We start from the raw sequence: 25,603 nt of genomic DNA, 5'->3' as shown, positions 1-25,603 counted from the left end.
GTATTCTACATACACTACCGCTTTTGCGTAATTGTACTGTCGAAAACGCTTCGTTCGTAGCCAAGAGGCATGTCGATACATTACCGCAAAGTCGACAGCGTAGATGCGAGCTGCTGTTCGTAGCACCTTATTCCGTCATATTGTCTCTGGATTTAATGTATTCCTAATGTCACTTTTATAAACAAATAGAAGTTAAAACTTTACAATATTTTTGTAAATTTGCAATTGGAAGCTGCAAAAGGGACATTAGAATGTCAGCAAGGTTGGAACAATTTTCGATTTAAGTGGAATTTCCGGAAGGTGCAAAGTGAATATATGAATTTTAATTGCATGTTTAAATTAATTATGTTTTGCTTCATGTTTTCTCAGAAATTTAAGGCTACAAATAAATACAATATTTTGAAATTGCAAAATCGCGATATATAATAATAATTAGTAGTACTCATACTTTGATATTTTTAGGATTTGACCTCACAACTAATCTGCAAAATGAAGAAGCAACATATTTTGTTACCGCTTAGAAGAAACAATAGAAATAGTACTTTGGATTGATAAATAAAGAGTGAAAATAAGGTTGACTAGAAGTTGATAAAGTCCAAGGAATTAAAAAACAATAGAAAAAAAACGTAGACTAGTGTGAACACTGAAATAAGAAATTAGAGTTTGATTTAAGCTTTAATTAGGTTTGGTGTTTGTGCTTGAACATTTTTAATGTCAATTTGAAAGCAGATTTTTATATAAGTGTAGATTTTATTAGTGATTTGCTACTAGTTGGAATTATCTCTGTTTATATCCATCAAACAATTTCAGTTTAAGTTAGAGTCATAAAGGTTGATTGTTTATAATATATTTATAAAAAAAGAGGGATTAATTAAAATTATAAAATAGAAACTTAGTCTTAAATTATAACCCTTAATCAACCTTTGACTCCATATTGATGCTCCAACATCTTAGATATAAATTTAAGTTTGATGCTTATTTTAAGTTAATATATATTATGTCAATTAACTTTTGGTTATATCAGTGATTTGCTACTAGTGAATATGTAAATGCAAAATCTGTTGAAGTAAGAAATGAATAAACATTGTATGTTATGTATTTGTCAGTTTTATTATTGGTAATTTACCTTTCTTTAGTAGGAAAAGCCAATAAAGTGGTTCACAATATTAGTTTATTTTACAAGAATATACAGATAATGCATATATGAATGACCCGTACCTACTAATAGTTAGGAATATTAAACAAACAGGTAGCAAAATAAAAATGTTTCAGTTATGGTTATTTTTTATTAAAATAAGACACCAAATATCTTCCTTAACATAATGCAGTCTACATAGAAAAATAAGCATAAGTAACAACTTATTAAACAAAACAGAACACACACAGGTGCATCAAATTAAATGCATTACTACCTAATGTAGATGTATTCATATTTATATATGTAGATAATTAACTAATAAATGTAAGTGTTAGTTTGCAGCAATGTCAATATCTTGTTTGTGTGCTGTTATATACAAAAAATTGTTCAATTCATAAAACCTAATGTTGTGATGATTTCATAAAATTACTATGATACCTACAGTTACTATGAATACATCCTGGGTGATTAAAAAAATAGTGATTGTTTCCTTAACACAACAATTGTAAATAATAATAGTTATTGTAAAGATATAATTCTTCCCAAAATCTACAAATGCAGTTTGTTTATAATAATGTCTCATTAACATTCAAACTGCTGAACTTATTAAGATTAAATGTAGAAGAACATAGTTTCAGTTACTGTTTCCTGTTCTTGAGGTAATGTTACTTAACCAACCATTATTTCATACTCCATAGCTTCTCTTTTTCTGAAAAGAAAATATTTTAGTTAGTAGTTTGATCAAATAGAAAACTGACAAACTAAACTGTAAGATTGGTCCAAGGTTTGTTCAATAGGTAACTTTAGTATTAAAACTCTTTACTTAATTCTAAACTTAAAAATATACTTAATTTGTCACTGCTGCTTATTGTCAATTAAAGTTCTTAATAACCAAACAATGTCAGTAACTCCCAAAGGACTTGAATTCAAACTTCTCATTCATTAACAATATTATAATAACTTCTCTAGTATATTAACTTAGTAAATAATTAAAGAAAATATCTACTTACCATTCCTTAGTAATGCTCACTAGATTTTATATTTCCAAAGTTCATGAAGTATAAATCCACTTTATTTGATTAATATAATCAATATTATATCATTAGCTTCTATTATAATTACAATAAAATATATTTAGAACTTCTAATTATGTTCATTAGTGACTGCTTTATCATCTGAAATATACAAATAAAATGTACAATAATTTTACTTTGTGATTACATAATATATGCAATATTAAATGGTATATGTATTTTTTAAATTAAACAACAACTTACATGCAATATAAATATCAATAAGAGATATCCAATATAACTAGGATTTACCTCTACTAATTTGCTGATTTTCTTGATATTTTCATATTTATCTGTGTCTATTATGTTATCCTCGCATTGATTCATAGAAAAACTAAAACTCTTAACTTAAAAATATGAAGTCTAGTTTAAATTATTATAATTACACGAGAACGTTAAAAAAAGACAGATAAAAAATTAAAACCATTTCGTTAAAACGTCCAAAATATGAGATGTTTTTAAAACGGTAGTCATTAAAGATGGCAATAGTTGTACTGAATTATTGCAAACAGCAGGTTTTGAGATCACGCTAAAACATGGCGGAGAAACGCCGTTTTTTCTACACTGCCGAAACATTAATTGGCCGTTGGCTACCGAATAGCGTAAGCGTTAATGTGTGTCTTTTCGTAGCACTGTCATGGCGTCGCTTATTGTATCCCGACTCACGCCTTTAGGGCCTAGGCTACCGACTGTCGACACGAGCTGTCATTTTCATACAAATTTAGTTTTCGACTTTCTACATACACTACTGTTAAGCCATCTTGGCTAGACCCCCAGATATAACGCACAGAGTATATAAGTGATAGTTGACAGTTGTTTTGACAATATGAAATGGTTTTTTTTAAATATTTTTATCTCGTAACTAAATAATAATAGTTATTTAATTGTGTGTGATTACCGAAAAGGACTTGAAGATGTTTCGAAACTCAGTGCAGTATATAAGGGCAAGTCAAAAATGTGGTCGTATATTTTGCTTATCTGCTCTCACTAGGTAAAAAAAATATAACACTTTAATACACTAAATGAGCAAATACAGATGCTAATTGTATTTTATTTGTAGGCATTTAGATACCAAAGCCTTCAGTGGCTATGTAATTACTTCCAACAAACTTAGATGTGCTAAAATTAAGCCTTTGTTTAATTTGTGTAATTGTCGCACAATGTTTATTCAAACACAAGAGACACCAAATCCAAACAGTTTGAAATTCCTTCCTGGTACTCAAGTATTGGAGCCAGGACAAACAATAGACTTTCCTAATATTGGCGCGGCTCAATGCAGCCCTTTAGGTAAGCTATATTTGAGATATTGAAACTACTAATTTGTAATAAGTCTCTTATTTTTAAAACTGAATATTACTATACAATATATTTTGTGTCTTTTAGCAAAAATGATATTTAGAATAGAAGGAGTTAAAGCTGTTTTCTTTGGTTCTGATTTTATAACTGTAACAAAACAGGATGATGATGTTGAATGGAAACTATTGAAGCCAGATATATTTGCGACGATAATGGACTTCTTTGCTAGTGGATTGCCAGTGGTTACTGATGCTAAACCTTCAGGAGATACACGTGAGATATATAATAATTACGATTAATTAATTTTAAAAAAAATAGACGATTATTCTAGAGTAATGTATGCATTTCGACTATAAATTAATGAATTAAGATGTATACTGCCATAAAAATAATCTCTATATATATATAAAATAACCATTCTTAAAGTTTACACAGTGAAAGTCAATTATATTTAGTTACATGCATGCAGGTAAAATGTATATAATTATAAAGTATATATAAGTATAATAATACTTTTGTCTAAGGAAATACTTCAGCACCTAAACTCCATGTAGTGTAAAGTTGTTTGTACTATGTAATGTTTGTCTCTGTCACCGTAAAATTGTAAACACCGTTAGATTGTAATATATCTCGCGAGATTGTAAACTGTCGAAAGATTGTGAACCTCAACGAACTGCTTACAATTTAAGGTATTATTATTCGGTAGTTATATGAAATTGTTGGGAAGTAAAATTAATCTGTAATTGACCAAAGAAGTTTGAATGATAACTAAGTTAGTGTAGTACAATCTACCGAATAATAATATGTTAAATTGTAAGCAGTACGCTGAGGTTTACAATCTTTCGACAGTTTATAATCTCACAAGATAGATTACAATCTAACGGTTTTTACAATTTTACTTTAACATCTCTTTATTATTACAACTCTATACCATCTCAAAATCCACACAATGCACACATGCATTGCACATAATGAAGTCTGTTTCATTTTATAGATTTAGCTCTATATAGCAAATTAGTTTGATGAGATGATAATACATAATTTTCTTATAATTATTTTTAGAAATAAACAAAGATGATGATGAAATAGTTCAAATGATAAAAGAATTGTTGGATACTAGAATAAGACCAACAGTGCAAGAAGATGGTGGGGATGTTCTGTTTGTAGATTTTAAAGATGGTATTCTAAGGCTTAAAATGCAAGGCTCATGCTCTTCATGTCCAAGTTCCATAGTTACTTTGAAAAATGGAGTAAGTGTTTTAGTGTTAAAACATTTTAGTATTATGTGTATAATTAATGTGATCTTTACAAATATTTACATGTATATGTTCATAACATCAGGTGAAGCCTATTTGCTCACTGTCCTATAAAAAGGTGTGTGAAAAATATTACTAAAAATTGATCAAGTTTAAGAATCTAATCATTACTTATGTATGTTCAAAATTAATACATACAGAACAATTATTGTCCTTTAATAATGTGTGTACATTTACTTTTTTTTTAATGGCTCTGGCACGGTTTGTGCATTAGCCAGCGTCAAGTATAAGATTTTTATAATTCGTACTTTTTGCCTTAGAAATTCGACCATGTCCTCCACGTACGGTTTAGGCACTCGCCCGGTACCGAACAACCCTCCCAAAGGCCGAGAACAAATTTAAATTAAAACTTGCCCTCGAACCGGGAATCCAACCCGGTACCCCTCACCTAGCTGCCACTTAAGACCGCTAGGCTATGAGGCCCCCAACATTTACTTACTATTATGTTTTAAACAGGTTCAAAATATGATGCAGTTTTATATTCCTGAAGTACTTTCTGTGGAACAAATTGATGATGAAGGAGAAAAATTAAGTGAAAAGATCTTCAAAGAGTTTGAACAGTTAAAACAAAAGGAGAAAAAAACAGATTAAATGAAGAAGTAGCTTATTAGTTTTACATTTGTATATAGCATCAAGAATAATATAAATATATATTTGTTGTTTATGTCTTTTTCTGGTTAATCATATAAGGGATCGCACTTCCGCTTTGGGGCCAAACATTTTTGGCTTAATCAAATGGTTAATTTTCTGATGGTGGTAATATCGTATATATTGTGTCTCAAGGTTCGTTCCCATATTCCTCCGAAACGTCTCGACCGATTCTTATGAACTGTTTTATACATATTCAGTAAGTCTGAGAATCGACTATCTATCTTTGGGGGCGTCCATAAATTACGTGAGGTGTTTAAGGGGGGGAAGGGGTCGAGTCAAATCTCATTTAATCTTACGTTGGAGAGAGGGGGGGTCTCGGCAAATATCACGCAATTTTTTTTCTGATTGAAAAAAAAAATTAGGAAAACGGTTGACCCTAAAGGCCATCTCTGCAACTTCCCGCTAACTCATATCTAAACGCTCAACATTTCACTTATTTTGTTTTAGTCGTAAATAAAAGCACGAAGCAATTTTTTTTTTCTTTTTTCAATAACAATCCAACGCGTCTACGTAAGAAACCCAGATTTTGAAAAATCTCACGTGAGATTGGGGGATGGGGGAGGGGGTTGAATAAAATCTCACGACATCTCACCAGGGGGGGAGGGAGGTACAGAAAATTAAAAAAAACACCTCACGTAATTTATGGACGCCCCCTTTCAAACCCCTTTGTGATAAGGGGTTTCAACCCAAAAAAAAAAATTTTTTATGGTACAGCATACAAAAATACATACAACCCTTAATTTTTACCCCTCTACAATTAGCCCCTACTTTTTATTATAGTAGATAGTTTTTTTTTTAAAGACAATTCACACCAATTGACCGAGTCCCATGCTAAGCTGGTGAAGCTTGTGTTATGGTTACTAGGCAACGGATATACATACTAGGGGTACTAACCACTAGACCAATGAGTCGTCAAAAAAGTTATTTTTATTAAACTAAAAAATGTTTCATAATATAAATAATATATGTACATAGCAAAAAAAAGTTTTCCCGGTCAGCTAAGATAAAATATCACTTCCAAACTAAAGCCATTTATTAAACACCAGAGATGTGAGATTGAGAAGATATGAAGCCTTGAGAGAAGCTGAAGGATCTAAACAAATTACAGTGTATACTTTGTATTATTTATTCAGAAAAAAAAAATATTGACAATTTTTACAGCTATACATTTGTAGCATGGACAATTTTTAACCAAATAAATTACAAGATATTGTACCTTAAATATTATCTTTACTTACAATTATAATCCCAAGAATAGCCTTCTATTAATGTTTATTAATACCAATTGTTTTATTTGTAAAATATCTTGCAATAATTTGTTGATATTAAAAATTCTGTTAAACATAACATTATATTTAAAATAAACCTAATGAACACTAAAAATAGGTATACTTTTAAGGATCACAAAATAAATCATTTAAATTCAAATTAATACTTATAAAATTACATTTAAACATAACATTGAGATAAAATGGAACATAGAATACCACTTGACTATTAATAATCTTAATTACAATTTATCAATGTATTTCGAAATCACAAGTAGATAATAGGTATGTATTTGCAAAGTTATTGTAAATATCAATCATTTACAATAGAAACAATTTGTGTAGTGAGTACCTACCTAGTCTGAGTACTGACAATTTTATAGTGTGTGCTCAAAAAGAAATCTCGTGGAATTTGAGGACGCTACAGTGCAATTACCTTTTCTTATGTAGACAAAACTGTTAAGTATACCATTAAATTCGATAGAAATGAGATATTTAATATGAAATAAATTAAAGTACTAAATTAAGTATATAATTTTTCTCTCCGCAGTGATTGGGTATATGAAATAATCTGAATTTGATGCCGTAAGACTGCCCAATCGTATAAATTCGTTAACACAAATATAAATTAGCGTCCAATAACCAATATAAAGTTACTTATAATCGCTTTATTATTTTATACACTTCATAAGTTTATTATCAAACATTGAATTTGTTCAAACACTAAAATAGTAATTATGGTTTACATCGACATACACAACAAGAGGGAAATAGAAACCAGTCCATGAAGATTCCAGCACAATCGTCGCTTGGGTCATACGCGAGCAGTCTGTGCCATTTGTATTTCTGCTCGCATCCACAATCGCCTGAACATCTTGACGTAGATTGTTTGCTGAAAATATGGAGTTAGATTATTGATGAGTTCAATTATTGCTTTAACATCTATTGTATATAAAGAAACAGTGAAACAAATCCAAAAACTTGCCCACTCCATATCGCGCTCGCTAGAATGTTGAATAATATCTAGCAATAATAAAAATTAAATCTTAATATACTAGAATAAGATTTTTTAATTTGAAATTAAAACAATTAGCCGGTTATTATAAACTTTAATATTAAGTAGATTGTTGATAACAGTAATTTATAATCCAGTGTCGACCTACTTCGCTTTTGTATTCAAAAACAAAGTAATATAAAAATATATCATTTAACTCTACTCTTACAGGTGGTCTTTGAGAAAAATATTTAGTGCAACTCACTATTCTCGCACTTGAGGCAGAATATCTTTCAGTAATCCTATCTTAAATCAGAATTTGAATACTAAAAAGAAAACGCTCTTCTCGCGTTTTGACTCTCAGAATTTTATATTTTTAATCTTTGGCAGCCAGTAATGTTTTTATACTGTTCATAATTGATTGAATTTTTAATTTACTTACAATATCCACATTTCAAATTTAAATCACTTATAAAACCTAGGAAACCAACTAACCTTTTTGGTCAATGAATGGGATAAAAAATCTTATAAGTTGAAGCTGTTGCCATAATATTAAAAAAAAAAAAAAAAAAATCTTATAATACCTGCACACTTCCTGATGTATCGCTTGTTCAAAATGCATGGTGTTTACAATGGCTCGCAATTTCCGGGCCGAATTGAGCGCCCAGTATGGAGTCATGATTTCAGTTTTGCTTTCGCACGCGTCTATTCTGAAATGCAAATGGAAGTTTGTTACGAAAACAAGTAAAATCTTCTCATATTTTTATTTTTCACAGCTTTAAATGATTGATTGTCTGTTTTTAACATAATGGAATGCTTATAGTACGAGAGCCTACGACCAAAAGCATGTGCCATAGTGCCACGGTCGAAAATCGTCAAATTATATGATTCTGAACCCGCCTAATAACGGCCAAAAGTATAGCAACTGCGTGGGAGGCCTCTGTTATGTCATAAAAAGTCAGTCCATATCATAGCAATACGTCTGATACGAATACCTAATTACGTATTACTTTTATCACAAATGAGCCTTTGTATTTAACCATTATAAATTTAACCAAAATTAGTAAAAAACTAAAATGCACTTATGTCAACACTAGAGAGTAAACCAATACGTTTTTGACATACGTAAGACACAGCTAGCACTAGTCTCGACTATGATAGCGTTGTAAATATCGCTGTACATACTTCAAATCTAGAATTCAATTTTAATAGCGACATCGAGAGTAAATTCTACTATTGTTCATTTCCCTACTAATATAGCAGCTTCCAAAGTGATAGAGAGTTAAAATAATTGAGGGTCTGCACTCTACATCCAATCTCATATTTAGTTCAATAACTGTAGCAGTGTTATCGGAGTTCGGACTTAGGCCTACAACGCACTAGCGGCTGGCCGCAATGCGGTGTGCCGCTGCGGCGGGCCGCGGTATATACGGTCCGCCGTAGCGGCCTGCCGTATTCCGGCTAACCGTCCCTATTGCGGTCCTATTGCGGTCTGCCGCAATCGTCACTCGTCAGTGCTTCTTGAAATATTACAAATTCAAATTTAATGACGTGGAATAAGTGATACATGTATCTTATGTTCCATAATAAACATATTTTATTTTTTTATTTTTTACTCCTTTAAAATAGGTTTACAATATTTTGTTTACATTTGTTAAATAATTATATGTGATGACGTAGGTAGGACGGCTAACCGCGCCGAGTGCGTGGAGGGGACGCGGCGCGCCGCATCTTTCAACCGGTGCGGCTCGCCGGAGCTCCTGATCAACCGGAGCGGTTGACGGTTGACCGCAAGTCAGTGCGTTGTTATCGTGCGGTTTCATATAATAATCGATGTGCGGCCCGCCGCAGCGGCACACCGCATTGCGGCCAGCCGCTAGTGCGTTGTAGGTCTTAGGATTACGAGATACAAAAACATTTTTTATAGAACAGCGGTAGTATCACTTAACATCAACAATCACTTGATGTTAAGTGATACTACTGCCCGTGTTTGCCGGCCTTTTATGAATTGGTGTGCACTTTTCTCGAATTAAAGTTGTAGTGCTTCTGCATAGCGTTAGTGAGCGGCAAATAACGCCTTAAAAACGTTCAGTTCAGGAACGACGGACGTCGAGGTGATTGGTGAAGTTTCATATTCTGCCTCGACGTCCAATGATGAAACTCAGCTGCAGGTATTAATCCGAACCACTCCTCTTTACGCTCTTCACCGTAGGTAAATGCGGTAGATACAGAGACACCCAAAATCTCTACGCAACTGCATGGGAAGAAGCGGCTCAGAAAGTGGCTGTTTGCAACTAGTTGAAATCTCTAACTGTTCGAGTATTATGTCAAAATCGAGTTTCACATCATGATCGGGATTTAATCTTACCTGCCAGTACTATTAACAGCCTGGGCATCCGGTAGTTTCGGCTTTGCCTGTCGAACGTGTCGTCTGAAATACGAGTCACCCGAGTGTGTATCCGGTATCCCTGCGTGCATATCCGGAACACCCGGTGCTCTTCTAACCCGGGCACCGCTGGGCATTGCAAACGACCCGTACATACGTTTTATTAGAGCTTTATTCTCGTCTATGAATGTTTCAATTTTATCTCTGGAAAAATGGAGAAAATATATGGTTAATAATGACTGTATTTAGAAGATATTTATTTGATGCTGAGCAGCGCTGGCCTAGTGGTTAAGCATGCGACCTTTCGTTCTTGTCTTCAAAATAAATAGTAAAAATACACACACACTCATTCACACACACACTCATTCATACACACACCCTCAAATACACCCATACAACTTTATTTCTGTAGTAATCAAGTTGACTGTTTTTTTTTTAACTTTTAATTTGTTTGCCTACTCATTTATGTACTTTTTATGACTCTGACTTTGCTGTGGAATGGAAGCCTGGTTATCCATATCACAGATTCTTACCTAGCTTGGAAACCAGTCCTTCTTAACTGTAATCGTATTGTTTGTTTCAAATGTCATATGGAAGAAAATAAAGCAGTTATTATTATATTATTGTATACTCTGTAACTTCCAACTGATCCCGACGTTTTTAACGATATTGGAAGAGACAGAGTAAGAATACTGAGTCTTAAGACAAAATCACTTTGCGACAGGCGAACGGTCACGTGATAAAGCGTGAGCTAGTGTCATTTTCATACAAATTCCTGTGCCAGTAGTAAGTCACGCCTGTCGTAAAGTGATTTTGTCTCAAGCTCCTGGTGTGTTTAATGACATAGACCCAAAAATCTACCACTTTTGCACAGAAGGAAGATCACTAATACAGGGAAATGTTTATAATTGTAGAATTAAATAAACTTAGATTTTTATTTCCATATCCTGGATGCTAGTCCATTGGCTTACTTACAAGGGATATGTGTTGCCAGCCGTTGGACAGTAAAGTTGGAAATTTCTTTTCACACATGGCACACCTCTGATTATTTGGCCCTGAAGCTCGTAACCCAGCGCCACTGACAAAGCTGTCCATAGGATCTGAAAATTTAATATTTAATCATTATCAAATAGTATGAAACTAAATGTATTTTTTTTATATCGCTGGCATTAGACAAAAGGGCATATATTTTTTGAAAGGATTGCATTAATTTATACCTACGTAGTATTTCCGGAAAGGAAGTAAGTAGTAATCCATTTTTTATGTACCTACATACTCTCGATGTTGCAATTTAAACATTTAATAGTCAAATTGTCTTAACTCTATATGAGATAAATATAAATTAAAATTTTCCTCAACTTCTAAAATAATGTTTAGAAAATAGAAATTGCGCCAAAACAGAGTACCTACTTATCATTTGCGCATGCGCTGAGGCGCTGCCACAAATAGAAAAGGTAATATACCATACAGCTGCCGCATATTATATAAAGTTTAACTTTATCATCATTCGAGAATTATATATTTTTTTATAATGATATAACAGTAGTTATTTATATTGTGTAATAACAGATAGTAACATAAACACAAATAGAATGAGCGTACGCGCACAGTTTTTCTCTAGAAATAAAAAATATATAGCATTGTACTTAGCTTCTTTCATTGAAGGTTGTATAACTTTGCAAAAAGATTACATTATTAAGTATAGAATAATGAATTATAATTCTTGTTACAAAAAAAAACGCGATTCTGGCGCTTTTTTATGGTCTTATCTGGTTTAAATTAGACTTAAATCATTATCTAAATAGGTACTACCTCACGTCTACTCCAAATGTTACAAAATTATAGGCTTTTATTTTCACTTTCACCCTTTGTTAAATACATACTAACTACACATACTAACAGACCGTTCTATACATGAAAAACATTAATAACAAAAAAACACTTTTTTAATAAAAATATGTACATAATATGTAAAGTACCAATGAGGGGTTTAATTTAAAATAACGTTAGCATTTAAATATTAAAACTTAAACATAGTAAAATGGCTTAAAGAATATAAAATAGATTCAACTCACGTAACAATAAAAATCCATGCCAAATTAGAAACACGACCAACGGTTGCAAAGTGCGATAATTATCTGTTCACTGATGTGATACAAAACGGGATGCTGCCGAAAAGAGGTTTTTCTATGTACTTTGTGTTACTTCGCTTGTAACCATCCGGTGTTGCCAATATAAGGCTTATAATACGATTGCGATTTTAAATACAAGAAAAATACGCAGAAATATTATTATTAATTTACTATTCACGTACACACACACATATTTTACCTACAAAAACTATCTCGACAGGGATCTCGATCTCAATAATGATTTTTTTTCTGCGAAATCCAAGATTGCGACATCAGCGCTACTGATACTGGGATAACAACATCGAACTTGCATACAACTATAACTACCGCGGTCACTATTGGAAATTCAGATTAGAGTAAAAAACTCCCTACCGGGGAAGGTTAGTCGCGGGGAAAACCCACTCTGGCCGAGCATTTTTTTATTTTTATGTAATAGGAGGCAAACGGGCAGGAGGATCATCTGATGTTAAGTGGATGGACACTGGACACCGCCAATGGACACTCTCACTGCGAAGGCTCGCAAGTGCGTTGCCAGCCTTTCAAGAATTGGTACGCTCTTTTCTTGAAGGACCCTAAGTCGAATTGGTTCGGAAATACCTCAGTGGGCTGCTAGTTCCACAAAGTGGTGGTGCGCGTCAAAAACTGCCTTAGAAAACGCTCAGTTGTGGAACGACGGACGTTGAGGTGATACGTAAATGCTCGCCAAAAAAGCCCGAACTGAGCTGTCAACGATTGGAAGTTAGAGTAGGTCTCAGATATGAACTTAATTTAAAGAAAATACTGATTTTATTCCAATTTTGGACGTACAGTTTTGTTTAAACTGAACGGATTGGTAAAAATTTTAAACTAGAATATTTTTTCGGCGGGAATCATACTCAGGTAGTCTAATTTATGCCATTTGTTTTAACTATAATGGCGATATAATTTACATTACCTTATGTTCGTAAAAATAACGATATATTCAAACAGCGGATGCCACACACGAGTATAGAATATAAATGAAAATGCAAATAGAATGTCATCTAAACGAATCTGGAATCTACGTTATGAAGATTTACTATGATTCATTGCAAATTTTTTCACCGTATTGAGCGATTTTGATTTGAACGCGATGTCAATAACCTTATAAGATATTTAAACATTATAATGTAAAGAAATAGTGTTAAATTGAGCAGTTTGTTGTGCCTTCAAACTGAAAAAAAGTAGTATATAATCAATATGGTAGAGTAGGTGTGGTGGTGAATGATGCTAGTGAATAAACATCTCGTTTCTGAATATCACCTTAAGACACAAAATAGATGAAATATATTAAGCATAAAGGACTGATCTTACTTGAAAATCAAAACAAGTTGTTGATACAACAGAATCAGATATCTGAGTAAATTAACTATAAAGGTATGTAGGTCAGTGTGGTGATAGCTACCATCACTGTCTTCTGTTTCTATCTAAGGCAATTTTGCCGGGAAATGAACTAAGACATCCTACAAATCTAAGGTATCAGAGTCTGGTGGAACTGGTGAAGAATATTTCTTCTCGGGTAGACATAAGCTAGAGCCACCTTCGCACAACTGCGCCCCATATAGAACTCTAAAAACTCACGTGTGGGGTGAAATTAAAATCTTTATAACGTAAAGAGGTTTTTGCTATATATGTAATGTGGTAAGCCGCAACCGTAACGATTCCAGGTCTTTGTCAACCGGTGCCGGAGACAGGTCCTGGGAATTTTCTGGCACGAGAAGATTCCTAAGGAACAACTACAACGGTGCTGGGAAACGCCAATCGACCATCAGACTGTCACAAGTGGAGATAGGTCGGACACACTCTTCGAACGGAGCCAACAGTCACAAGCTGGAACTTTCCAAGGAAAAAGAAAACGTGACCGCTCTAAATAATCCCGGCAGCGCTCAGTTGTGGCCGAGGCATGAGCCACGCACTTAACTGACGTAGTCTGACCACGTGGTTCCAAGTTAGTTAAGTGTATGGGTCAAGGAAGAACACGACAGCGAAGCATTGTGGACGCCCTCCATCCCACTTAGAGTAAATTAAATTAGGTTCGTTTGTAATTACAATGCGACTATAAAATCGGAGCGTATTGGCAGCCTGTATCCAATGAACTACGACATTCGATGGATTGCTAATTGCATAATTTGCCACGGGTTGTTTTTTACGTGTTTCTCATGCCTATAGGTTTCTGTGATCCTCGTACTTGTAAACTTAGTAGGTATAGCATATTCGAAAATATTTAACCATTATTATCAATCACTTAACAATAATATTATGTAAACAAGTACATATATCTAAAATTAAGTAAAATGTCTACTTTAATGCCTTTTATCAAGCCTTATATGACTCCAAAGGTAATGAAACTGTCTGAGACTGATAGTGTAATGATTAAAATACTTTAAAAGTTGATAAAAATAAAAATTGTGTGTCTATAACTTGGTTAAGTGACTCCCACTACCCCCTTTTCCCCTATTTATAATTTGCATAGAAAATAATAAAAAAATTTGCATAGAAATGCCTTCGGTTTTGGTAACATACAAAACCGTTAACCCGGCTCAAGGGTCACCAGATCCACGTTCTCTGGCGGCCACTTGAGTAATTCTTCTCTTTCGCGTCCAAGCCGCGGGGGTGGGCATTGAGTGTTCTAGTAGGTTCGGGACATCTCAATGGCCGAGTTCAGGGAAGGACCCAGCACCACGGGGTATAACGTGGTCCCCTGCCTAGGGTTGCAGGTGAAGACCTTAACGGCGGTGAAGGCGTAGATCTAGAAGATCACATCGGTGACATCGGCGGAAGAGGCAAGCTCAGCTGTAGGAGCTTAATACGACAGCCTGGCGCTAGGCAGCAGTAGGGCCAGTACGATATCGAGGCCAGAGATGGGCTCATATCGAGAATTACCGGCGGAGCTAGGATGGCGGTACGGCGGTAATCTGCGATGACGGAAGGCAACGGGAAACCACCGTCATAATACTCCCTAGTTGATCAGCTCTGATCATTAAGCATGGATAGCACAAATATAGCCACGGCCCTGAGTCTCCGGCGTCCTTTAAATGGGTCAGGGGTGCGAAGAATCTCCGGAGGGGATCACGAACAAAAACAACGACACAGGCTAAAAATTGGAACATGGAACGTAAGGAGTCTTAAACAGCATGGGAAACTACATAATGTCATCAAAGAAATGAGGCGCCTAGAAATTGGGGTGTTGGGTATTAGTGATACTAAATGGCCAGGAAACGATCGATACAAGACCACAGAGGGCGAAGTACTGTACTACTCGGGTAAAAATGGCTCAACCGAACCTTATGGAGTGGCAGTCCTGCTCACCAAAGAAACTGCTCAAGCCGTTCGCGGTTTCATACCACATTCCAACCGAAGTATGCTGTTACGTCTGGAAGCTAAACCGCAGAACATAAATATCATACAAGTGTATGCCCCGACAGCCGACAAACCCCAGAACGAGTTGGATGTATTTTACGCGGAAGTTAGGAATCTTTTACAATACACGAAGAAACATGACATAAATATTATAATGGGAGATCTAAACGCAAAGGTGGGTGCAGGGGAGGTACCAGGAGTGATCGGACCTTATGGATTAGGGGTAAGAAATGAACGGGGCGAAGCGCTCATTGAGTTCTGTCAAGAACATGAACTCGTAGTCACGAACACCCTGTTCAAACATCACCCAAGGAGGCTCTACACATGGACCTCACCAGCGCATACACCAGATCACATAGTTCGCAACCAGATAGATTACATAGCGATAAATAGTCGTTTCAAAAATTCGATTAAAAGTGCTCAAACCTATCCTGGTGCTGATATCAACTCTGACCACAACCCCGTTATAGTTAAAATGTGCTGTAACCTGAAAAAACTAAGAAAGACTAAAATCATCTGTCGTCCGGATATACGCAGTATCAAACATCCGGATAAAAGAGTAAAAGTCTCCAAGGCTATAAACCGCTGGGCTGAAGAAAATTTTAATACAACTGCATCTGTAGAAGAAGTGAATCATGCTCTAGTTAGAACCATTACCGATATTAATGAAACTATTTTGGGTCAGACGCAATATAACAAAAGACAACAGTGGATGGAAGATGAAATCTTAGACCTCATGGAAGAAAGACGACTGATTAAACAATTCGATCCACACGCATACAATGCCCTAAATAAGTTAATCAGGAGGAAAATTCGAGCAGCTAGGTCAAAATTTTATGAGGACAAATGTGTTAGGTTGGAAGAGCTCAACGCCAAACATGACAGCTTTAACTTACACAAAGAGATCAAAGAGATGGCTGGATTGCGGAAAAGGACAAACCGGAATACGTTAGTGGATGATAGTGGTAATGTATTATTAGACGTAGAGAGCAAGAAATCTACTTGGAAACTCTATGTTGAAGACATATTCGCAGATGCAACTAGAAGAATCACAGTAACACCAGGAAATGAAACTGGACCTCCTATATTGAGAGTAGAGGTAGTAAAAGCTCCAAAGAGAGCCAAAACTGGAAAATCTCCAGGTCCAGATCAAATTCATGTGGAGATTCTCCAACTATTAGAGGAACACCTTGTGGATGCGTTAACCAACTTCTTCAACTGTATTTATGCAACGGGGATTATGCCGAAGGATTGGTTAAATTCAACGTTCATCACCCTCCCGAAGAAACCTACGGCTAAGAAATGCACAGAATATCGCACAATAAGTCTGATGAGTCAGGTCTTAAAACTTTTTCTCTCGATTATACATGAGAGGATTAGAGGCAAATGCGATGCACAAATTTCGGAGAGCCAGTTCGGGTTCAGATCTGGAGTAGGAACCAGAGAAGCCTTGTTCTCATTGAATGTGCTTGTTCAAAAATGTCGAGACTTACAGACAGACGTCATTATATGTTTTGTTGATTACGAAAAGGCCTTTGACCGTGTCAAACACGAGGTACTTATGCGTCGTCTGCAAGAAGTCGGAATTGATGGCAGGGATATGAGGATAATACAAAACCTCTACTGGAATCAAACCAGCACGGTGAGAGTGGACGGTGATGAAACCGAACTAATTTCAATCTGTCGAGGAGTCAGGCAAGGGTGCATTCTGTCCCCGCTTCTATTTAATCTGTATTCAGAAGCAATTATCTCTGAAGCACTGGAAGGCAAAGAGTGGGGTATCAAGATCAATGGGCAAATAATTAACAACTTGAGATACGCCGATGATACCACTCTTATAGCAACAACACCTGAAGATCTACAGAGTATAGTTGACCACGTCTATGAGTGCAGCAAAAGAGCGGGGCTATCAATGAACCTCGCCAAAACCAAGTATATGGTGATTAGCAGAAGAGAAGACTTAAACCCAACAATCTCGGTGGCAGGTACTACTTTAGAGAGAGTTAATAAATACAAGTACCTAGGCACATGGCTGACCGAAGCATGGGAGTCTGAAAATGAAGTGAAGACCCGAATAGAAGTTGCCCGTGCTTCCTTCAACAAAATGAGAAAGGTACTTTGCAACAAGGACATCAGTCTGCACCTCCGAAGTAGGATGCTTCAATGTTACATCTGGCCAGTTGTAATGTATGGTTGCGAGGCTTGGACCTTGAAGGAGGCAACCATTAAGAAACTTGACGCCTTTGAAATGTGGTGTTACCGAAGAATGCTGAGGATAAGCTGGGTCCATAGAGTCACGAACGAAGAAGTTCTAAGGCGCGTCAAACGATCCCGAGAACTCACGTTGAGCATTAAAAAGAAGAAGATAAGTTACTTGGGACATGTGTTTCGACACGAACGCTACCGACTTCTTCAAGTAATCATGATGGGCAAGGTCGAGGGGAAAAGACGCGCTGGCAGAAGGAGGAAGTCGTGGCTCCGCAATATTAGAGAATGGACGGGAGTGGCCAGCGTAGAACAGCTGATGCGCTTGGCGAAAAATAAGAAGGAGTTTGACGAGCTGACCGCCAACCTCCAGTAGTGGAGAGGCACTTCAAGAAGAAGATAGAAAATAATGAAACCAAATTATTTGTTTCTAATTAAGGTTGTTGTTTTCCCTAATATTATACTTAACCACAGATTGGGGTTAATAATTCAATATTCCTAAAACACATTACGCAAAGCTGTTGTGGTTTAAACATCATAAATTTTTCAAAGAATGTAAAAATTATTATTAAACAAAATAAACTTACAATGTCCTCACGGATTTCATTTGAATTAAAAAATATAAATATCGCTACAACCTAGGTCTTGGCCTCAGATTTCTGGGTCTTTTTCATGATCATTAATATGAATATAATAAATACATATTTTTAGGGGTGACTAACAAGAATTTTAGAATATTAGAATGCTATTTCGAAACAACCTTGGCACACACAATGTCCAGGTGTCTCTGTTTTAAATACTGCGAAGTTTTGCAAACACGCGACATGCATTTTAAATAGTTTATATTAGCGATCTTATGGATTTTCAACTGGAGTTGCACTGTGTATGAATCTACACGCGCGTCTCCAGCCGAGTTAATAAAGAGAATAAATGTTTATTTAAAGCAGCCCTGTCTGTAAATAATTTAGCTATAGAGTAAATTATTTATTTAAAAAAAACAATGTTTTCCAACGGGGATTACGATAAAACCTTATATCTAGATAAAACAAAAAATAACTTCATCAAAACAACAACTTTTTACTTAATAACTATTACTAACTAATGGAATTCTTACAAACTATATTTGATTTAAAGCGAAATATAAATGATAACTTATTGCAAAACAAAGCTCTGCGAAATTGTAAATTATGTTTAAAAATTCGCATAATTAACCTAACCACACCTATCTTTTTTATATTGATGTTCATAAGTTTAACCAATATAAATAATAAAAATATAAATTAATTTAAATTTAATTTAGCACGCTTCTAGATGAGTTAGAAATTTGACATTTGGTACCAAGGTTCAATGCATGCACAAAGAAAAAAATCCATCATATTTGTGCCAAATCGAATTTTAAGCTTAAATTTCATCCGAAATGACACCCTATATGAGTGTCACTTGGGATGTTAGATCTGGATTATACTTCAACCGTCGAAGCAAGAATTAAGTTGAAATATATGAGAAAATAAATAAATTATGAATTATTATCATTGTGTTTTTAAACTCTTCTAAGCTCTAATTACTGGATCCCAGGACTAGCACAGCTGCAGAGTCGTTTGCAACCTCTTTGATGCGGTCGTTTTTGTACTACCCAAGGTGGTTTAAGTGGGTAGCTCCCGGTTCTCTGAGTAGAAGAATGACTGGATTAAGTTGACTCCCACGTGGTACTGCTTTTAGTACAGGGAATGCGTACACGCACCAGCGTTAAAAAAAGGACTCAGTACCAGCCATGAGCTTAAATTTATAGCTGATACAAATGTTTTCTGCTTCGAATTGTTATATGTTTTTTTTAGTTGATTTTCGCTTAATCACTAGCAGAATAATTTGTTAAAATATTGTCCGTGTCATATATAGTTTTAACATATTCGTTCACATAAACTAAGAACTAGTGAATGTTATGTTGTTTAGAATGCGTTGATGGCTCAAGGATTCGGGTTCATGTGAATTAGTTCTAGTTTGTTAAACTCAAATATGATTAAATTTCAACAAGAAATTGTATGTTAATAATAGCAAGTATAAATAAAGAAATAATACGATGTTTCCTGCGTTCCACAAAACATTACCTTCCTATAATAATAAGCCAATATCAATAAAAAAAAAAATACTAATAAAATTGTATGTTAATATTGTTTTAAACGAAATATTATAGTTCAAGGCCCGCAAGTCGTCAAACGCTACTGTTTAAACCTCTTAAGGCTTTAAAGGTTACTTCAGAGGTGGCTAAACAAGGTGAACGATCTAAATGTGACAGTAGCATGAGCAAAATATATTATATATAGGGATGCCACTTACTTGTTATGTCAAAACTTGATAAGTATAAACTCATTTTCACTAAGCACTAAAATTACTAATTAATTTATTCCTAAATTCTATTAACCGCTTTCAGAACATTTTGTCACTCAAATTCGACAGTCATTCAAAAATGCCTCATTTAATACTTGTTTTAAAGATTATAGACAATATAGTCAAGGCGAGAACAGTTTAAAACTTCGGACAAAAAATAAATTGTTAATAAAATTTGATAAATTTCTGCATACGCATGAAACATCCTTATTTTCTTCCGGTCTTATTCATAAACTTCGCTATAGACGTAACGATAAAATTTTATACGACTAATTAAGATAAATGTTTTAAGTATATGCATAATTGAGCTGTTTATAGGTTTAATAACCTTCCTAAAAGTCGATAAAACAAACGTTGTCCGCACTAACAAAACCACGATACGTTTCCATCCTAACGTAAAAGTGGATTATTGTCAGGATATATTGTTATACCTAAATTAAAATTTAATAATAGTATTCCGGACTGAGTCCATCTCAGTCTATGGACTCCTAAACTACTTAGGTAACCGATTTCTATCAAATTTGCACACCGTGTGTAGTTTGATCTAACTTGAAAGATAGGATAGCTAACATCTTAATTTACACCCGCAATATTATTTTATTACAAATTATTTGTTTATTATTTGACAATCACAATTTTAACAGATGGCGCTGTGTTGAAAGTCCCAACGTTTCAAATAAGCTAAATTTTTTTGGCATAACCACCAAAAAAGCATGGTGGTCTCCATGACTGGTGATCTCCTACCTTGAATAGTTTACTACTTAGTAATATAACAAAAACCTTAGCCACAGCAACGCTTGGCCGAGTCTGCTAGTAGCTTATAGATAAGTGAACATTATGTACCTTGTTTAGGACCTTGCATTAAACCATTAACCATTCTGACATATTTAGGAGAATGTGTTTGACTAGATGTTCCGAATGCTAGTGTAATCGAATATAGTATTTTAATATCTCTTATGATTATTGCATTAGCCCTATGCATTGCCTACAAATAACTCACGTACGCGTTATCAACAACCCACGCGGTGACTAAAGCGCGGAGATCGTTTCCTGCGGTCCTACGTTGTCGCAATTATAATAAGCTCGCACGACAGTATATAGAACTATTATATAGATAAATTTCTTCAAGACGTGTGACGTGACATGTTTTATACGTGAATTGTGTTCTTCACACGGAATATAGTATAGGAAAGAGTGAAACCGTTTCACAACTGAAACTTTGGAATGTATGCTTTGTTTTTAAACGACAACCGAAGGAGGTTATGCGTGTAATTTTTATTGTAATTCAACGTGTATTTTTTTAATATTGGACAAGATTTTTATGTTTGAACCGTCATGCAGATTGGGTACGGGGCAAAGTAAGGCTTACTAATTCAGAAATCGAATTCAGTACAGATTTAAGCCACCAGAATTTGATTTTATTCTGAATATTTTTTTAGGGCTTTCAATAAAATAAACTCCACATAAACAACAGGCATCAGTAATGACTTCAACAATTAAAACATTGTTTGTTGATTTATTAAATATTGAAAGATCGCTAGTATATATTAAACTCTGTCTTAGGTATTACAATTCGTATTATCTCTTTGTGTTATCTTTAAGCCACACATTACACAAAGAAACAATAATTTCACATTTCTAGATTTAATTTGGTTAACATCGAAAGATTCCTGTGAAAAGGTTTCATATATATCACTTCTACCTTGGGGGTATATAGACATATAAGTTCTTTACGATATTAAACACTATGTTTTATTCAAACTGTAACATTGGTCATACTAAAATAATGTCTGGTATACATTGCTCTTGTTTTCCTGACAACTCCTACACCTTTCATTTAGATTTATGTTTAACGATCTTAGTCATCGGTCGAACCTTATTCAATGATGTATCTAAATTCCTATTTAAAGTATATTAATACATTTTGAAATTTGCTGCTTTCGAGCTACCATACTTTTGTACGCAGCTGAGATCTACCATAATGTTAATACGCAGTGCGATAGTGGTCTAATAGGGCCATTTATCCTTTTGTCTTGTTAAAGCATATTTATTTATAACAATATCGTTATTTTTTTATTAAGGGTCTGATTCACAATGTATGGATAAAGTACCAAATCGCTATGCAATACATAAAGTATTTGGAAGATAAATTGTGCTATTTGACACTTAATCGGACTCATAACTTATGATGGACTTTATGTGACGAATAGCGCTATCTGACAGTCGTGAAACGCAACAGTAGTGTTTATCCTACCAATAAATTATAAATGGCTAATTTGGATCTTATGTAGAACGTACATTGAGAAACAGACCCTTACTTAACATAAATTAAATGACATATGTCGGAGAAATGGAGCTACTGTCAACTGCCATTGTCATTATGTCAAAGAGCTTATAAATTAAAAACATCAAAGTTTAAAACCGTTAATACTTTTTAGATTTGGTGATGTTGCTAGATCTATAAATGAGCGAATAATTATCGATAATAATAGTGATTCCATGGTAAAGCAGTTAAATTTAAAAAAAAGCCAAATATGGACGCATTACAATACGCAACATATACCAAAAGGTTAAAACATTTAAAACTTAAAATCATCAGAAAAACTCGCGACATCTGTTACAAATTAAATGAGCATGTTCCCTTTCTCAAAATGATCTACTATCTCTATATCTGTGGAGTTTCTCTCATGACTTAAACCCGCAAACTCCATATAAGCGCTAATTGATATGTTAGTACAAACAAGGACAATAAAATGTAGTTAAATAAAATGATTAGAATTTTAATGGTGCCGCGTTGATTGATGACCTTTAATGAGCCTATCTTGATTATATTAATATTATGTACTATAATAACGTTGAATTTATAAGCCTATTTGTAGAACAGTGGACGTAAGAAGCGGCACTTTAGAATCTGAGCTAGTATTATAGGGAAAATATTAGTTTTGTTTGATAAGGTGCAATGTGACTATATATTTTGATTTTTCAAGTACCATGTTATATTATGCTTTGTAATCGAATGTGGCATGAGCAGTGAAAACTATCTGGATTTAATTACTTCTTATATTATGGTGTTTCGGATTTTGACAGTTTGACATAAACTAAGAAATTATTTCCGGAAATTTCACTCTAAAACTCTTTTAGAAATTGGCATTAAAGAGCCCTTTTTATTTTTGAAATAAATATAAACAAAACAAATATTTAACTGGTGCAAATTAACATAACGTCACTTGTAAGTAGTCTGTGATACTGATTTAAGGAAGGATTCAGAAACAAGACATCGCCAATTTTGTTTTTATATCACCCATCATTGACATTGTGTTTTTTTGTTAGGTAAATAATTACTGCAATGTGCTTATGTCAAAAATCATCGTCAGTATTCGCGGGAACATGTTTTGGCATTTTATTGTCTGATTTTGAAATTGGCGGCCTTATATTGTTATTGTCAGTCCGATTTTTCAAGATGGCGGCCCTTCTTTCTATTGCCGTCAATTTCACAAAAGAAATTTAAAAGAATTGTGTAATATGTCGCTGTTATAAATAGTTTGTCCATTAAGTAGATAATTGTGAATACATTATGTATTTAGAGCGGGTCAATTAAATTATAAATGGTATAATCGAATGTGGAAAGTTGTTAAATAAGAGCAATTATGAAATTTTATGCACTTTTAAGTAAATTTCCAATTCAAGAAGGTTAACAGGCTCCATAGTTCATTATAACTAGTAATTAATTATTATTCATTGCTTAATTATCTATATTTTAATTAACGATTTAATGCAAAATATATAAATATATATTTCTATCGTTGAATGTTGTTTTTTATTTTTATTTATAAGTATTTTTTCATGAAGTTCCCCTTAAACACACAGGGATCTTAGTGACCTTAGGGTCACAACGGTACATATTTCTTCGTCCGTCTTATATATGTACACAATAACTGTTTCGTCGAGAATGCAACCGTGGACCTTTGATTTGGCGGACAGAGAAGGTGCTTTATTCAAAAAGGCAAAAACGTTATCAGTCAGCGGGTTCTTATTTATCATAAATTCAATGACGCTGTTAAGTCAATGACATATACCGATTCTGCACATTTTCTGCAAAATTTCTTTTTGACTTTGTCCCCTGACTAACCTGTACCAAAAACTACAGAAGTCTGATCAAGGACCGTATACTTTCATAATTCCTCCGTTAATCTTAAGTTTTTCTTGAACTTATTGTCGTTTATTAAGCTTATGCGTTTTCTTCATTCATTATGACCTTATAAGTGTAGGTGCGATAATTCTATGTACAAATATTGTGTAACAATCATTATGTTTGTCTATATTGTACGTGAGGCGAACATTTGTTTTGTCTATGGACAGATGACTTGTTTACATAACCTACCTCTCAAGAGTTAAAATCTTTTTTTATAAATAATGAGGTTAAATGCGAGATACAAAATAACACCTAACAATCTACCCTTTTTGTATATCTAGTTTTTTTTTTTTTTAGTTTTTTCAATGTGTCAGCGATCTACACCTTTAGGTGGGTTACTTACAATTAGTTTTCTAAAGATTATGTAGAAATCGTCATAGGTAAAATAATAAATATTTTGTTTATTAATACCGATTCTGGAGGAAGAATCTGGAGGAGGCCTTCACTCCATCGTGGGTCGAGTACAAGTTTAAAACTCTAAAGACATGGACTTAAGGCTGATTCACGCTACACCGTGTCGCGACCGGGCCGGGCCTCGGCCGGGACACGGCCACCGTGCGCCGTCCTGGACATTGATTCATGTTACACCGGGCTGTTTGGGTGTACGCACGTACGTGCTTGCACCACTATATCTGTTTTTGTCAGCTAGTGATTTCATCTGTCGATAGACTTGACGCTTAAGTAATTATGCAATTTTCACAATTTGAATTGGCAGCTATTGCAATTGCCATCAATGACGAAGTATTAGAAAAACGAAGCGAAAGTACTAAAAGAAGATCGGGTGTACATCCAACCTGGAGAAAGCGAGAAGCAGAAGGGGAATTTTCTTTACTTTACAAAGAATTAATATACGACGAGAGCAAGTTTTATGGTTATTTTAGAATATCTAAAGAATGCTTTACTCATTTACTTGAAAAATTAAATCAGATCTAACCAAAAAAATTACAAGATTTCAAAAGCCATATTTATCGTACATAGAAAAAATTCAACCTCACTAAGATTTGACGTTGGGTGCCCGGGCGCCTACGTTCATGTTACGACGTGCCGGGGCCGGACCGTGCCGGAGCCGGGAAACAATACCCACCGACATTACAACGCCGTGCCCCGGCCGTGCCCCGGCCGAGCCACGGTCAGGCATGAATTACTTCATACAAAAGTATATCAATAATGTTAGACCGTGCCCCGCCCG

The 25,603-nt window shown here is 34.5% G+C and overlaps 2 protein-coding genes across 2 annotated transcripts in view; one reads left to right on the top strand and one right to left on the bottom strand.

Annotated features, from left to right (window-relative positions):
* Window positions 1–3,037: 3,037 nt before the first annotated feature.
* On the top strand, window positions 3,038–5,483 carry LOC125060755 (NFU1 iron-sulfur cluster scaffold homolog, mitochondrial-like). Its single transcript, XM_047665798.1, has 5 exons — window positions 3,038–3,202; window positions 3,272–3,498; window positions 3,595–3,780; window positions 4,570–4,757; window positions 5,280–5,483. Exons 1-5 carry the CDS (start codon window positions 3,126–3,128, stop codon window positions 5,412–5,414), a joined length of 813 nt encoding a protein of 270 aa, XP_047521754.1. The 5' UTR covers window positions 3,038–3,125; the 3' UTR covers window positions 5,415–5,483.
* Window positions 5,484–6,489: 1,006 nt separating this feature from the next.
* LOC125060754 (protein spaetzle 3) overlaps window positions 6,490–25,603 on the bottom strand; it is a 49,568-nt gene continuing 30,454 nt past the window's right edge. Inside the window, exons 4-7 of the mRNA XM_047665797.1 lie at window positions 11,098–11,222; window positions 10,105–10,326; window positions 8,321–8,446; window positions 6,490–7,634 (exon numbers count right to left, since the gene is read on the bottom strand). Coding sequence (XP_047521753.1) covers window positions 7,478–7,634; window positions 8,321–8,446; window positions 10,105–10,326; window positions 11,098–11,222 — 630 coding nt within the window. The 3' untranslated portion in view covers window positions 6,490–7,477. The remainder of the gene's footprint in view (window positions 7,635–8,320; window positions 8,447–10,104; window positions 10,327–11,097; window positions 11,223–25,603) is intronic.

Source organism: Pieris napi, chromosome 22, assembly GCF_905475465.1.
Source record: "Pieris napi chromosome 22, ilPieNapi1.2, whole genome shotgun sequence".
Classification (NCBI taxonomy): domain Eukaryota; kingdom Metazoa; phylum Arthropoda; class Insecta; order Lepidoptera; family Pieridae; genus Pieris; species Pieris napi.
Note: the sequence above shows the minus strand (reverse complement) of the source record. Positions and strands in the feature narration are given on the sequence as shown.